The following is a 16,847-nucleotide window of genomic DNA, read 5'->3' as shown; positions in this document are numbered from 1 at the left end:
TACTGCTGTTTCCTCTAAGCCTTCAGTGCTTTTAGTCAGCATCTTTTCTAAGTCACAGAAATCAGTAAATATCGGAATCCATAAAACGGAAAGGTCTGAAGAGAAACGGACTGCTAGCTGATAGATGGCTGGTGAGCTTCAGGATGGAGAGGTAGGGGTGAGGACTGTCAATTCAAACAAGAATGCAAACCACTCAAAATAAACATTCTCCTAAAGCAATAAACATTTCTGAAGTCTGGCTGGGAACTTTCAGAAAAGAACACAGACCACAGCAGCTGTGTTCCTCAGATCTACATACTCATTTCCTTCTCCCCCTACCAAACACACACACTTAGCAAAGACACTGATTATGAGATAAGGACTGAAGAAGCAAGAACTAGCTCTGCAAATAAAAAAAAGGCAAAGCAAACCCTTTACACACTTACTGCACCCTAAAGCAACTACTAATTATGTTATGCTTTGATCTTTTCAGCCATGTTCACTCACATATATTACTGTCATTATCTTTGGGGGAAAAAAAATGTAAGCAGTAAACATTTTAAGGACCTTTCACAAACCAAATGACAGCAGGTTTTTATTAACATATCTTACAATGTTGATTATTCCTAGTTTTGTAATTTCTGCTTAATTATAAAGATCAATTTAGCTTCTACAGTAATGTACTGTATTTAAATGATCATTCATACAAGATATCACACCAGTACATTTTTTTGAATAATATACACACATCACTCTAACTTGGACCTGTTATTTTTAAAAGTGGGTTTATAAATGGGACTTATAAAAGTTATGGGGAAAAATTAAAGTTCTAGTTTAGCAGCATGCATGTATGTATTCAAGTACAATTTTCAACCAAGTGCTTTTTTAAAATTTACTGGTGACTAATTCACCAATATCAAAATAAACACTATCAAACACCCAAATTTTAAAGTTAAGGCTAATATTTTCACTTCACATCCATATGCACAACCATAAAACATTCCATTTTAAATAAGTAGTAATCAAAGTCTGAATACATTATACCATGTATATATAGCATCAGAGTTTCAAACTGTAGAATTATTCAAGTTCATGAATCCTGTAACAGTATTTACTAGAGATGTAAATTAGCATTTTGCTCTTCAACCACACTTACAAATGGTCTGGTATTCATAATGATCAATGCAAAAAGTATGACAGGCTGAACTTATGATACAGTATTTAAAAAAGTAGCAATGTGTTGGAAAGGACAGCTATTTAGTCAAACAGAATCATTTGAGTCTTACAGAAAGTTATCTTAATATTTTGGAAATGTATATAAAAATAGCAAGCTATTTCCATGTATTTTATTGTAGAACTATAGGTAATTTTTTGACTTTGTGAATACATTTGAATATGTACTGCTCTGCTTTCCATATTTTAATGCAAGGCCATCATTTAATATCCATTTTTATACTCTTGTAATGTCATGTCATTAGAAACATTTTTTAGAACATGGATCTGACATTATTTTTATACTTTATCATTAGATTTGTTTAGTTTATTTTTACATGTAAAAATGTAATTTTATATAACAAGCCATGGAAGTCCAAAGTACCAGGGATAGCTTGATTTGATAGCACTATATGTTAAATAATCAATTACCGAATCATTTAGGAAAAAAATCTTTGTAGCAATATATCACATGCTTTTCAGTAATTTTCCTTCTCATAGAGTGGGTTTTAGCTCAATCATTCCCATTTTTACTGATTTTTAAACCCTGCAAACATAAATTGTTTTTCACAGCAGTTTCTAAGAAGAATGCAGAAGCAAGGCTCATTCATGAGGGTCATCACCACTGCGCCTTTTTTTTTTTTTCCTTTTAGGAAACCAAGCAGAAATAGCAATGATTACACTGCACAAATACAATATAGCTGAACCTCTTGAGCTGAAAGAAAGTTCCAAAACTTATGGTTCATTTCTGGGGAAGTCTGAGCATTTCTAATACAATCATATAAACAAAACCTTGTTTAGTAATAAAAGGTGGGCATGCACAGAATCAACATCTGCCCAATGTATGTACCTCTTGATTTTATAGTAAGATTTGTTATTACCTCTAGTAATTCATCCAACTTGAAATGGCAAATTTTGATTTTTAAGGACCCCCCCAACCACACATATGCCCCCCAAAATGTACTGTATTATATTAACAGCAGCTATCTACTTATTTTACAGCTATTTCAATTATTTACCTGGGGAGAAGATTTATGAAATTCCTGAGAATGAATTCAGTTTTCAGCAAAGCCTTAAACTTTTAACAGATTCCTCACAATAAGAAAAAATTTTAAAGTTCTACTATTAGACCAACTTTTACTATACAATATTTCACATAAATCATGTTTTACATTTTTTTCTAATTACATACAGAAAAATTCTCAAATCAACACAAGAATGGCAGAGGAAAAAAGATGCATTATGCTTAGCAGATGCAAATTAAAACACAGAAAGAAGCAGTAAAATGTCAAATAAATCACACCCACTCTAAGTATCAATGAATAGCTGATATGCATTGTTGGGAGAATCATTTCTGAATGAGTTTGTGAACAAGTTGTGCTTCTTATTAATTGTGCACTTAAAAAATGACCACTAAAGAATAATTTAACTTGTTATTAATGTTTTCCAGATATTAAAACAAATTATTATACCATTAACGTGATTACCAAGCACCTAATTTTGGAAAGGCTTCATAATATGTTTTCTTTTTCTCCCTCAGCAAAAGTGTTAATCCCCCAAATTAAGTTAAAGCTTATCGTTGAAAAATAAATTCGTAGCGAAAATGATGATATGATGCAATGCTGAGGTGGAGAGTCACAGCCCATTGTAATGTGGACCCCATCTTTTATTGATGTGATCAAAAGTATGGGAAATCCACTGTTGCTCAAGAACTTTGTATCTTTCCTTACAAATGTAGAGAGGCTTGCCTCGCCTAGAATAAAAAGAAAAAAAAAAGTATTAATATCATACAAGGAAGATTTCACTTGCATTTCTTTCTTCTTTTTTTTGAGACAGTCTCTCACAGTGGAGCAATCTCAGCTCACTGCAACCTCCACCTCCTGGATTCAAGCAATTCTGTTTCAGCCTCTCGAGTAGCTGGGATTACAGGTGCTCACCACCATGTCTGTCTCTTTTTTTATTTTTTTTATCTTTTATTTATTTATTTATTTATTTTTTGAGACAGAGTCTCACTCTGTCACCCAGGCTGGAGTGCAGTGGCGCGATCTCAGCTCACTGCAAGCTCTGCCTCCCTAGTTCACGCCATTCTCCTGCCTCAGCCTCCCGAGTAGCTGGGACTACAGGTGCCTGCCACCATGCCCGGCTAATTTTTTGTATTTTTAGTAGACACGGGGTTTCACCATATTGGCCAGCCTGGTCTCGAACTCCTGACCTCAAGTGATCCACCCACCTCGGTCTCCCAAAGTGCTGGGATTACAGGCGTGAGCCACCGCACCTACCGCATTTCTTTTTTTACTAGATTCTTCTTTTTTGAGACAGTCTTTCTCTGTTGCCCAGGTTGGTGTGCAGTGGCACGATCACAGCTCACTGCAACCTCCACCTGCCGGGCTCAAGCGATCCTTCCACCTCCTTCCGAATTGCTGGGACCACAGGCATATACCACCACACCTGGCTTATTTATTTATTTATTTTTTGTAGAGATGAGGTCTCACTATGTTGCCCAGGCTGGTCTCAAACTCCTGGGTTCAAGCAATCCTCCTGCTTCAGCCTCCTAAAGTGCTGAGATTACAGGTGTGAGCCACTGGGCCTGGCCAACAGATTCTTCGTGGCAAAAACCTCACATGGTAATTTGGTTTATTTCATGTTTCCTCAATGTATTGATAGGGACAATATCTCAAAAACTAGAAATAGCTCTAAATTAATGACTGTAGGAATTTCTTTCTTTTTTTTTTTTTTGAGACAGTTTCCCTCTTTTTGCCCATGCTGGAGTGCAATGGCACCATCTTGGCTTACCGCAACTTCCGCCTCCCGGGTTCAAGCGATTCTCCCGCCTCAGCCTCCCGAGTAGCTGGGACTACAGGCATGTGCCACCACCCCGGCTAATTTTGTATTTTTAGTAGAGACAGGGTTTCTCCATGTTGGTCAGGCTGGTCTTGAACTCCCGACCTAATGTGATCCACCTGCCTCGGCCTCCCAAAGTGCTGGGATTACAGGCGTGAGCTACCGCGCCTGGCAAGAATTTCTTAATATTAAAAAAATTGTAATTACAAAGCCAGGAATAGCATATTGGTTTTCACTGACCAAATTTCAATAAAACACCAGGATATATCCATGAACATCTCACCTAAGATCCCGGTCTTCCTCTCCATGAGCATCCAAATACACGGAACCCCAGAGGCAGAAGCGGTGACCTCGAATGATGATAATTACCGATGCATTGATCAAAAGGAAAATACCTGTTCCTGCACCACAGTTCTGAGAATGCTAAAAAATTAAAAATATATTAATGAACTTCATAATCAAATAGGCTTTATAATAAAATCAAGAATATCTTAATGCCTTCTAAATAATACAGTGACTTAAAAATAGTAAGATTTCATTGAAGTTAAACTTATAACTCCAATGAAACTTTATTATTAATACATTAAGAGGAATTTGGGTAAGGAATATCTAGTAAAGCAATTAAGAGCCAATCTAATTCAGAGTCTAGTATCTCTAACAGCACAGATGACTTTTGTTTCACAGCACATTCCCAAGTATATACCATTAAAGGATAGTAGGTGAAAGGAGAACTAGAATTGTACTTAAGGAAGGATTTACTCACTTAAAACCTCAGAGACTTTGTTTTTTTACTGTTCTACTGGATTAAAAAACACACAATCCCTGTATGTATTATATACTTAATTCAAAGAGTAGTTAAATATGAAGAGCTGGCTTGACCATATTTTCCTTGTGCTATGAGATCTATGTTTTCATAAATTTTGTATTATCTATTATTGCTTACCAATACACATTCACAGTAACTTTGTTGCTTGCAGCAAAGTCCTTTCAGGCATACAAAAGTACCACACACAAGGCAAACAGCAGGATCTTTAGGAACCTTGGTGCAGACACTACAGGTTTTTCTGTGGTAGTACTGAAAAATGGTGTTATAATTCTCAGGCAACTGTAGTAGGTGTGGTAATTTCCATTTTGACTCTTGGATAAGCAAGGCCTAAAACATCCAAAAATATTCATTAGTTTTATGTATTTAAGTCACTAACACAATATATTTTTTAAAAGTAATTTTTACAGAAAGAAAAATCTGCCTCCAAGAATGTGGCTTATTTTCTTCATTAACACTCCTCTCATTTCCATTTTATACATGACTAAAATAGTAGTTCAACAGTTACCATTATCTATTTTAATGTATTATCGTTTCCAATTACAATATGATTTAATTTTTTAGATTAAGCAACCTAAAACATTTAAACTTGTTATTACTTTAAAAGAAAAATACCATCTCTAAGCATGCAGGGAAAATACATCTAATTGTATTTGACTTTAAACATGCATAGTGCAAAGGTTTTTAAAAGTTACATATTTTTTAAAACCAAGTTTTGACCATTCTCAAACAATTCTTTAGCTTTTTCTTTAGGGGAAATCATGGTTATAACTCATTTTTTCTACTTTAATACTTTATAATGTAGAATCTCCTTCCTAGAATATGTACAATTCATTACACCTCAAGCTCTTAAGATCTTTTATATCCGTTAAGTGCTGGGTTAGAATTCTTTTCATACATTTCTTGCTTTAAGAATAAAAAAAATTTCAAGTTAGTTAAATTTCCCTGAAGGGTATGCTTTATTAACTATTTGCAGCTGTATAAAAATACCGGCAACAGCATTAAATTTTTCTAGATGCTACTCCATTCACACTTAAAACAGATAAAATGTAGTGTGAGTCTATCACCTTAAGAAACTAAGTAATAGTCAATTTAAATGGAGATCATATCATGTTACCTACATGCAGCCATAATCTACCTAAATCAGTGGAGTAACTAAGCTAGCTTGTTCCTCATCAACAAGTTAATGGATAAAGTGTCCATGGAAGCAATTATAAGAACAGTATACAATATATCATTTGCCAGTACTCAGTGCCCAACCCTGGACCCCAAGGATGGCACATTCTGAAATGAGTTGATTACAGTGGAACCCTTCCATTAAAGGGAGGGGATAACAATTTGTCCTCACTGAACTTGACACTTATTATAGGTTAGGCTGCATGTTATCCAGTAGCCCATAGCACATTACCTCCAATAATTTCCCTCATGAAGAGAGATGTAAGGCAACAGGTGGATGTCCATGGAATTCACTGATCTTAACATATACTCAATCATCTGAAAAAAGCAGTGGTATTTTAAATCATGAACTACAAAACCGTTTTTTTCAGTGCCATAAAAATTATGAAATTCATGAAATTTACAAATTTTTAGATGGCACCAGCTGGAAGAAAACACCTACAGAATGTGTATGCTCTAAACAGCAACCAGTATATATGGGTGACCTTTCTCGCAACTGGAATACATATGTCTGGGAAACAAGAGGTGGGAAGTATTTAACAGTTGTAGCAACTCTCATGATTACACCTAAAATTCGGTCTTGCCTTTCCTGTTGCGGCCTGTGTGGAGTTTGCTCATGGGTCTCTGAGACCCAAAAATTGAGAGCATTTTCACACCCCAGGGGCTGTGCCTGTGCCATGCCACAGAACAAATATATTGAATTACACTGTGAATGCTAATGGATATCATTTGGATTACTATGAGAAAAGGAAAGAAGGAAAGTTGAGAGGCTTATGAACATTCAAAGAAGGCAAAGAAAATGATTGGTCTGAAGGCTAAGCTTTATCTTAAACAGCACCATGCTGAGAAAATACAAATGAAAAAGACTATCAAGATGCATGAAAAAAGAAGCACCAAACAAAAAAAAGACTCCACAGGGAGCAGTACCTGCCTATCTGCTGGACAGAGAGGGACAACCTCGAGCTAATGTACTTTCCAGTATGATTAAGCAGAAATGAAAAGAGAAAGTGGGAAAATGGAAAGTCCTTCTGTCTAAAAGTACCTGCCTAGGGAGAAACAGAGTGTTAAAAGTTACTTCAACAGGGCCAGGTGCAGTGGCTCATGCCTGTAATGCCAGAACTATGGGAGGCCAAGGTAGGCAGATCATTTGAGGTCAGGCGTTCAAGACCAGCCTGGGCAACATGGTGAAACCCTGTCTTTACTAAAAATACAAAAATTAGCTGGGCATAGTGGCAGGCGCCTGTAATCCCAGCTATTCAGGAGGCCAAGGCAGGAAAATCACCTGAACCCGGGAGGTAAAGGTTGCAGTAAGCCAAGATCGCTCTACTGCACTCAAGCCTGGGCAACAGAGCGAGACTGTGTCTCAAAAAAAAAAAAAAAAAAAAAAAAAAAAGTTATTCCAACAGGAAAGAGAAAGAAGAAGGCATGGAAGAGGATGGTTACTAAAGTCTACTTTGTTGGAGATGGCTTTACAAGAAAACTATGTATCTATGGAACATTCATCAGGCCAATGGGCTTGCGTTTCAAGAAAGCCCATGTAACATCCTGAACTGAGAGCCACCTTTTGCCTAACAATACTTGGTGTAAAGAAGGGTCCTTCATTCCCAATGTATATAACTTTGGGTGTTATTATCAAAGGTACTGTTACTGAGGTAAACGTGAGTGAGTTGGGCCCTGTGACAGAAGGAGGCAAGGTTATTTGGGGAAAATATGCTCTGGTTACCAACAATCCTGAAAATTATGGAGGTATAAATGCAGTCATACTGGTTTGACAGTTTCATAGATATTTGTTGAAGACTACATACCAATTGAAAAACTTGCCATTACTGTGATGTTTCTGAATACTACCAAACAGCCTTACATGTCTGCAATCAAGAGATTTATTAAATTGTAAACATTAAAATGGAAAAAAAAACTTTGGTTGCAAATTTCTGCTTCACTGCTATTCTGGATTCTTCTGTGGATTTACAAGCTAAGGGAGCTATGTACTATCTATCCTCTAGTACAGTTTATAACACTGGTTATACTGAATTAGAAACTAAACGTCACCTGACCATTCTATGTTCCTCAGACCACTAGGAACATTTGTGGTATACGCCATCCACATCACAAGGATAGCTTATCGCATTGCCTGGAGGGATTGACCATGACTATCAAGAAGAATAAAAATGTTGCCATACAATTGGTAGAGCAATATTTTGGAATTTAAAAATGCCCTCTGCCACCCCACCATAGACCAAGCTTGAAAGGCAGAAATTTAACACAGAATGATTACAGCCTTATAGAAACAAGACAGGACCAATCACCAGAAGCTCAGCCCTCTCAGAATAAAGTTTGGTATCACATCCTTGCTCAAACAAATCCAATCAGGTGAGGTGTGCTGGATCACGGATGGTAAAATAATAAAGTCATATATATTTGTATATTAGCTGCAGCTTTATGACTACTTGCAAATCTTGCTTACTGTGTCATATATCTTTGCAACATTTTCATTCTCTTACTATTGAATTCAGTGAGAGTAGGTACTAATTAAAATGTTCCAGACCATCTGGGTGTGAGTACAACAAATGATAGGAACAATGGACATCTCTCAGAGCTACTGGATGCAGAGAGGCCTGATGATGTAAGGACTGTATGTGACAACAGGTTGCTTATTTGGAAAAGTCACAGATGCATTTGCAGTCATAAGTAAAATGGTTACATCATTTTGAACAGCAGAAGTGAAATTCTGTGAATGAGAAGAAGGGTGTGTATGTGCCAGGCAGGTAAGATGTGAAAGTAGTGGGCCACCAGTTTGTTTTTTAAATCCTCCTAGCATCCTTTGCTGCCTTCTTATATTAATAACATTATAAGTTGTTTTGGAAAATAACCCCTGCTCTTGCTCCATACAGTTCTGATGGGGCTGCCCCCAACACAAGATCCTGCCCCACCACTAGGGTATATATATTACAAGAGTTAGGCCAACCAGATTCTCTCTCCCAGGAATCTGAACCTTGAGCATGCAAACGGATGGAAGGAAAATGGTTGAAGCTTAGTTATCTGGTGGCAGCACTTCAGAGAAAAGAGACCAGAGATCTTTGTGGTTTCTCTTCTTCCCAAGTGATGACAGTTAAGCTCTTCAATTCTGCACATTACCAAGTATGCTTCCAATGAATCTTGTTTTTTTTTTTTTTTTTTTCTGTCATAGTTTGCTTTGGTTTTCCTTATTTTAAATCAGAACTGGATTTTGTTGTTTCTGAACAAAGAATCTTAACTGATACAAAAATTCAGAAGTAGAATTCACAGACAGTTTTTCAAGGGTAGTGCTGTTGGACTACACAGCTCCTGTCACCATTTACCCTGCTAGGTCTCTCTATACAGATTAACCTTCCTGAGAAAGAGAATCTGGTTGACCTAGGGGTCAGGATCAGGGTTAGGAACACAAGAGTGGAGCAGGGACACAAGTGGGGATGCAGGTCAAATGGTGGTGCACTACTTACATAACTGGCAAAAATTCTGTGTTAGCATAAATTAATAAACTAATCAAATGTCTACTACACTGCCTCTAAAATAATTATCACCTAATTATATAAAAAAGATTAAACATTTTAAAATGATAAATTATTGTTTTCCATCAGCATACATACCAATAATCATTCATCTAAAATGTAGGCTTGATTTTAACCTATGGCTCATATGAAGACAAACTCTGGGTGTGCTCATTACTTTTTTCCCTGCCTTGGTTCTACAGTTATACCCATCTCTTACTCCATGTCATTCTGCATAGGTTTTCAGACATCAAAGTATGATGTCAAATTATTGCTATATGCTCTGTGAATAAAGAAATTATTAGGAAGATATTTGTATATGTAATATGCAAGGTTCAGTTAACTTCTTGAATTTCCCTTTCCTTTTTTTTTTTTAAAAAAAAGGGTATAAAATGAGATAGCATCTTTTTAAGGATTTCAGCAAAAAATGGAAAAGAACAAAAGCAGAAACATTTATAACTTATGCTTATCTTGCTTTTATTTTTCACTTCAATGTTTTAAAAATTAAATCGTCTGACATATCCATCTGAAATATTAATTTTTTATTGTCCTTTTGATGTTCAAAATTAAAATTCTCATTTTCCCTGAAACCTGGCTCCTCTTTCACAAGTTCTATTTCTGCCAATGACACCACCCCACAACTTAATTGTTCCACAAATATTTATTAGGTGACTAGTCTATATGAGACACTTTCTAGAAACTGGGGATAAATAAGAAACAATTTCTGCTTCATGGAGCCCGCATTCAGATACATTAAAGAAACAAATGTAATAAACATGCCAACTGTTAGAGACAGTCAAAAAAGTACAACCTTATAGAACAACAGAAAAAAAGGGATTAGGATGTAAGGAAGATGGACTATCAGACAAATCTTCACGGAGGAAGTCACATTTATCTTAGCAAAAGTAAATGTTACTTAGCAAACAGTGATTATTAATTCAACAGAAGGGTGGGAAGGTTGCTTTAGTAATAGCAATAAGTAATGTTCTAGAAGTTTAAAAATGTATAGCATATTTATGAAACATGCTTTTGTGATTTGAGCAAGGTAATGGCACAGGAGGGGTATACAATGAGATGGAAAGGCAAGCAAGATGGTGAAGATCCTTGAATGCCATGTAAGGAGTCTGTACCTTCTTCCACAGGCAATGGGGCATCATCAGTGGTGTTTAAGCAACATCATGTTCCTACTGTAGTTATATATACTAGACACTACTTTCCTAATGATTGGAGTTCAAGATCTTAAAGTCATGTACATCTGGTCACCAAGTCCTATATTTTTCTCAAATGTCTCTTACATTAGTTACTTTCTAAGTTTTACAATCAGAAAAATAGTCTAGATTTTCTTCACCACCTAAATATTTTCTGGCTTCCCTTTATCCTTAATTTATCCACCAAAAAGACACCAGAATTACTTCCCAAAATACTTTCATCACGTTATTCAATTTTTTAAAAACTGTAGTTCTAGAATTCTGAGCCTCCAACCATGGCATACACAGCCACTCACTGCTGTTCCCACTCTATTCATCTTCAATACAAACCCTTTCACTAGCTGAGCCAGTAGCACTAGGCCCAACAAATTTTAAAGTTAAAGACATGACCTTTTAGATCTGCTAGTCCAATTTGTTTTAAAAATATAAGTCAGTTCTTCAAACAAAAACACAATTCCTTGTCTATCTTATAATTCCTTTGTATCTACCAAGTCTAATGCTATGATTACTTAAGGTGTTCAATAAAAATCTGCTGACCCCAAACAAACTAAAAGTGTTGACTAATGCCTCATCTTTGTTAGCTAAAATACTTCTGCCATTATACTCATAAATGCAATTTACATAAGTAAACCATTTTTTCAATTTAATCAAGTTTTATAATTGCTGTCAAACACAGATGACCTAAAATTTAACAGTCTTCATTATTCTCTTACCTATTAGCATATCACCACCGTGGCAAGTTAGTACAACTCTTTTAACATACCTTTCCTTGTTCTGCATGTCTTTCAGTAAACGATTTTATCTCAAAACACCACTGAGTTATAATATCAAATGCTGGAACCGGCCAATCCAGACAGGAGGCACTGATGAATGGATGTTCTGTTTGGTAAAATGTTGGCAGAAGTCCCAGGCAGCTGGCAAGAACTGAAAATTCTTCTTCTTCCTTTTAGACATGAAATAGAAAATTCTCAAAATATTTCATCAAGAACATTTCCTATTACATAGATTTTAAGGGTCATCCTCATCAATTACTTTAAGACAATAAAACTTTCTTAACTGAGTCAACTGAAAAAACATGAAGGGAGTAGGAGAAACAAGAGAGAAAAAGGTTCCTAGCTGTTATATCTAAATATCCTCAAAATACATCTCTTTGAAATATAACTCCTAAATGTCATCTGCTGCTTTCATATATTTATTTTTTAAATAGAGTCGTTACATATCTAATAGTTCTATGGAACCTAGCTACTCTGTGAAAGCAAATGTTAATTTGGAGCAAAGAGAAAGGTATTTCTGGTTTAAAACGTGTAGGTTGTCAGTGTGGATAAGGAACAACAGTAAAAACACGAAATTCACAAGAGACGGTGCTAATTAACGTGCCTAGACTTTGAATAAGTGTGAAACAAAATCAGTTTTAAAAAGGGGGGTGGGGTTGCTTATCAGCTTAAGGAGATTTTGGGCTGAGACAATGGGGTTTTCTAAATATACAATCATGTCATCTGCAAACAGGGACAGTTTGACTTCTTCTTTTCCTAACTGAATACCCTTGATTTCTTTCTCTTGCCTAATTGCCCTAGCCAGAACTTCCAACACTATGTTGAATAGGAGTGGTGAGAGAGGGCATCCCTGTCTTGTGCCAGTTTTCAAAGGGAATTTTTCCAGTTTTTGCCCATTCAGTATGATATTGGCTGTGGGTTTGTCATAAATAGCTCTTATGATTTTGAGGTACGTTCCATCAATACCGAATTTATTGAGCGTTTTTAGCATGAAGGGCTGTTGAATTTTGTCAAAAGCCTTTTCTGCATCTATTGAGATAATCATGTGGTTCTTGTCTTTGGTTCTGTTTATATGCTGGATTATGTTTATTGATTTGCGAATGTTGAACCAGCCTTGCATCCCAGGGATGAAGCCCACTTGATCATGGTGGATAAGCTTTTTGATGTGTTGCTGAATCCGGTTTGCCAGTATTTTATTGAGGATTTTTGCATCGATGTTCATCAGGGATATTGGTCTAAAATTCTCTTTTTTTGTTGTGTCTCTGCCAGGCTTTGGTATCAGGATGATGTTGGCCTCATAAAATGAGTTAGGGAGGATTCCCTCTTTTTCTATTGATTGGAATAGTTTCAGAAGGAATGGTACCAACTCCTCCTTGTACCTCTGGTAGAATTCAGCTGTGAATCCATCTGGTCCTGGACTTTTTTTGGTAGTACCATTCAGGACATAGGCATGGGCAAAGACTTCATGTCTAAAACACCAAAAGCAACGGCAGCAAAAACCAAAATTGACAAATGGGATCTCATTAAACTAAAGAGCTTCTGCACAGCAAAAGAAACTACCATCAGAGTGAACAGGCAACCTACAGAATGGGAGAAAATTTTTGCAATCTACTCATCTGACAAAGGGCTAATATCCAGAACCTACAAAGAACTCAAACAAATTTACAAGAAAAAAACAAACAACTCCATCAAAAAGTGGGCAAAGGATATGAACAGACATTTCTCAAAAGAAGACATTCATACAGCCAACAGACACATGAAAAAATGCTCATCATCACTGGCCATCAGAGAAATGCAAATCAAAACCACAATGAGATACCATCTCACACCAGTTAGAATGGCGATCATTAAAAAGTCAGGAAACAACAGGTGCTGGAGAGGATGTGGAGAAATAGGAACACTTTTACACTGTTGGTGGGATTGTAAACTAGTTCAACCATTATGGAAAACAGTATGGCGATTCCTCAAGGATCTAGAACTAGATGTACCATATGACCCAGCCATCCCATTACTGGGTATATACCCAAAGGATTATAAATTATGCTGCTATAAAGACACATGCACTCGTATGTTTACTGCAGCACTATTCACAATAACAAAGACTTGGAATCAACCCAAATGTCCATCCATGACAGATTGGATTAAGAAAATGTGGCACATATACACCATGGAATACTATGCAGCCATCAAAAAGGATGAGTTTGTATCCTTTGTAGGGACATGGATGCAGCTGGAAACCATCATTCTTAGCAAACTATCACAAGAACAGAAAACCAAACACCGCATGTTCTCACTCATAGATGGGAACTGAACAATGAGATCACTTGGACTCAGGAAGGAGAACATCACACACAGGGGCCTGTCATGGGGAGGGGGGAGGGGGGAGGGATTGCATTGGGAGTTATACCTGATGTAAATGACGAGTTGATGGGTGCTGACGAGTTGATGGGTGCAGCACACCAACATGGCACAAGTATACATATGTAACAAACCTGCACGTTATGCACATGTACCCTACAACTTAAAGTATAATAATAATAATAAATTAATTAAAAAAAAAAAAGGGGGGGTGGGGTTGTTAGTAGCCAGGTAATCCGAAGCTCTATTTGCTAATGAAAGTACCAGATATATCAGTGACCAAGAACTCATATCCTAAAAGTTGATTTTTAAAGAAGCTTATTAGTCTTATAAACACAGAAATATATTCCCCAATCCCTCTTTATTTAACTGAAAGACCACATAGGAAGCTAATGTGTCTACTCTCCCTTGTGCACGGAATCAATTCCTATTATCCTCCAAATTCCAGCTCACTAGGGAAGCCTTCCCTGACACCATTTAATGAAACCTCAGACCACCCAGCTCCATTCAGATATAATTAGTTCTTCCATACCTTGTCAGCACTTCTATTCTTGCATTTATGTTTCCTATTAATTACTTTAAAAACAAATTTGCCTTCTCCATAAGATTGTGAGTTCTCTGGAAGTAGGAACTCTGTCCTCCTAACGCTTGGCACATAGCAGACATTCAACAAAGGTCTGCCAAACTAATTATGCACATTAAGTACAAAATTCTGAAATATACTACAAAGAAGAAATGCAGATGAAAAAGAAAAATATGCAGACTGAGAAAGATGTTAATTTTCAAATCTCTAGAAATAAAGTTACAAATCTTCCATTTATATAGTTAAAGAAGGCATTTAAAAAAACTTTACTGAGCTATAAATCCACATACCATAACATTCAACCATTTTGTGTATAGTTTAATGAATTTTGGTAAATGTATAGTCATGCAACCACCACCACAATAGTTTCAGAATAATTCCATCACGCCTTAAAATTTGCTTACGTTCCTATGCAGTCAATCCTGGCCCCTACTCTTTGGACCCAAGCAGTCACTGATATTTCTACTATTATAGTTTTGGCTTTTTTAAAAACTTCATGTAAATAAAATCATACAGGATGTAATCTTTTGTACCTGGCCTCTTTCACTTATTTTGAGACTCATTCATGTTATATACCACATTTTGTTCATGCATTCACCTGTTGATGGTTGTTTCCAGGTTTTGACTATGAATCAGGCTATTTTGAACATTCATTTAGAAGTCTAAATGTAGACATATGTTTTCATTTCTTCTGGCTGATACTTAGCAGAACTGCTGGGTTGTACAGTAAGCATATGCTTAATATTTTTAAAAACTGCTAACCTTTTTCCAAATTGACTATACCATCTTGCATTCCAGTGAATAAGACTTCTAGGACTTCAAATCCTCGCCAACACTTCGTATTATCACTTGTGATATTAATTGGTACTTCTCTAATGAACAAAGATGTTGAGTATCTTTTCATCTACTTGTTGGCCATTCATATATATTCTCTTAAGAAGTATCTATTCAAGTATTTTGCCCACTTTTGTGCTGGGTTTTTGTTTTCTTACACTTGAGTTAAAAGAATTTTTGACACATTCTGGATACAAGTCTTTTTTCACACAGCTAGAAAAAAATTTTAGGTATAAGTCACATACCATAAATGTTACTCTTTTAATATATACAATTCAGTGGTTTTCAGTATATTCATGAAATTGTGCAACCCTTGCCAGTATCTAATTCCAAAATATTTTCATCACCCCTATTATAAATTGAATTATTAATTTCATTTTCAGATCGCTCGCTGCTAGTGTATAAAAATACAATGAAATTTTTGTACATCTATCTTATATCCTACAACCTTGCTGAACTTGTTTATTAGCTCTAACAGGTTTCTTTGGAGATTCCTTATGGTGTTCTAGAGGTAAGGTCATTTTATTTGCAAACAGAAACTGTTTCACCTCTTCCTTTCCAATCTGGATGTCTTTTTTTCTTTTTCTTGCCTACCTGCCTTGCTAGAAAATTTAGTACAATACTAAAAGTGGTGAGAGCAGGCATCCTTGTCTTGTTCCAATCTTGTTCCTGTCTTTCACTATTAAGTATGATGTTAGCTAAGAGTTTTTGATATGCTCTTTATCAGGCTGAGAAAATGCCCTTCTATTCCTAGCTTTGTGAGTGTTTTTACCATGAAAGGACATTAGGTTTTGCTAAATGGTTTTCTTTGACAAATGAAATGATCATATGGTTTTTCTCCCATTTATCCAATTAATATGTGAACTAAATTAATTGACTTTTGTTGTCAAACCAACTGTGCATTCCAGGATAAACCCATTTGGTCATGCTCATGTTCAATGCAGCATTACTTACAATAGCAAAGATGTTAATGAACCTAAGTGTCCATTGATGGATGAGTGAATAAAGAAATAGCCCTCTGTATTCATGAGTTCCACAACCAGCCATACATTAAAAATATTTAAAAAAATAAAATACAAATAATACAATATAATTATTTGTAAAGCATTTATATTATATTAGGTATTATAAGTAATCTAGGGTAGAGATGATTTAAAATATATGGGAGGGTGTGCATATGTTATAAGCAAATACTACACTATTTTATGTAAGGGACTTGAACATCTAAGGCTTTTAGTATCTGCGGGGAGGTTCCTGGAACAAATCCCCTACAGATAGCGAGGGATGACTGTATACACATGAAATATTACTCAACCTAAGAAAAGAAGGAAATGCTGTCATTTGTCACAACATTAATGAATCTGAAGGACATTATGTTAAAAGAAATAAGCCAGTCACAGAGAGACAAATACTGCATGATCTCATACTGGAATCTTGAAAAGTAGAAGCAGAGTAGAATGGTGGTTACCAGGGTCTGGGAGAAATGGGGAGATGTTGGTCAAAGGATACAAACTCTGTTATAAGATGAATAAG

At 36.0% G+C, this 16,847-nt stretch overlaps 1 protein-coding gene and 1 pseudogene across 7 annotated transcripts in view; one reads left to right on the top strand and one right to left on the bottom strand.

Annotated features, from left to right (window-relative positions):
- Positions 1 to 536: 536 nt before the first annotated feature.
- The window catches only part of UBR3 (ubiquitin protein ligase E3 component n-recognin 3), a 268,922-nt gene continuing 252,611 nt past the window's right edge, over positions 537 to 16,847 (bottom strand). For 6 of the 7 annotated variants that reach the window (XM_005573426.4, XM_005573427.4, XM_015432342.3 and 3 more), the window contains 4 exons: positions 11,530 to 11,709; positions 4,976 to 5,185; positions 4,316 to 4,455; positions 537 to 2,944 (listed from right to left, as the gene is read on the bottom strand). In XM_005573426.4, coding sequence (XP_005573483.1) covers positions 2,827 to 2,944; positions 4,316 to 4,455; positions 4,976 to 5,185; positions 11,530 to 11,709 — 648 coding nt within the window. In that variant the 3' untranslated portion in view covers positions 537 to 2,826. The remainder of the gene's footprint in view (positions 2,945 to 4,315; positions 4,456 to 4,975; positions 5,186 to 11,529; positions 11,710 to 16,847) is intronic. The other variant, XR_012421203.1, reaches the window with a different exon arrangement.
- LOC102142737 (ribosome biogenesis protein NSA2 homolog) lies at positions 6,709 to 7,803 on the top strand (annotated as a pseudogene).

This window comes from Macaca fascicularis, chromosome 12, assembly GCF_037993035.2.
Source record: "Macaca fascicularis isolate 582-1 chromosome 12, T2T-MFA8v1.1".
Classification (NCBI taxonomy): Eukaryota; Metazoa; Chordata; class Mammalia; order Primates; family Cercopithecidae; genus Macaca; species Macaca fascicularis.
This window is presented reverse-complemented; position numbering and strand designations above follow the sequence as displayed.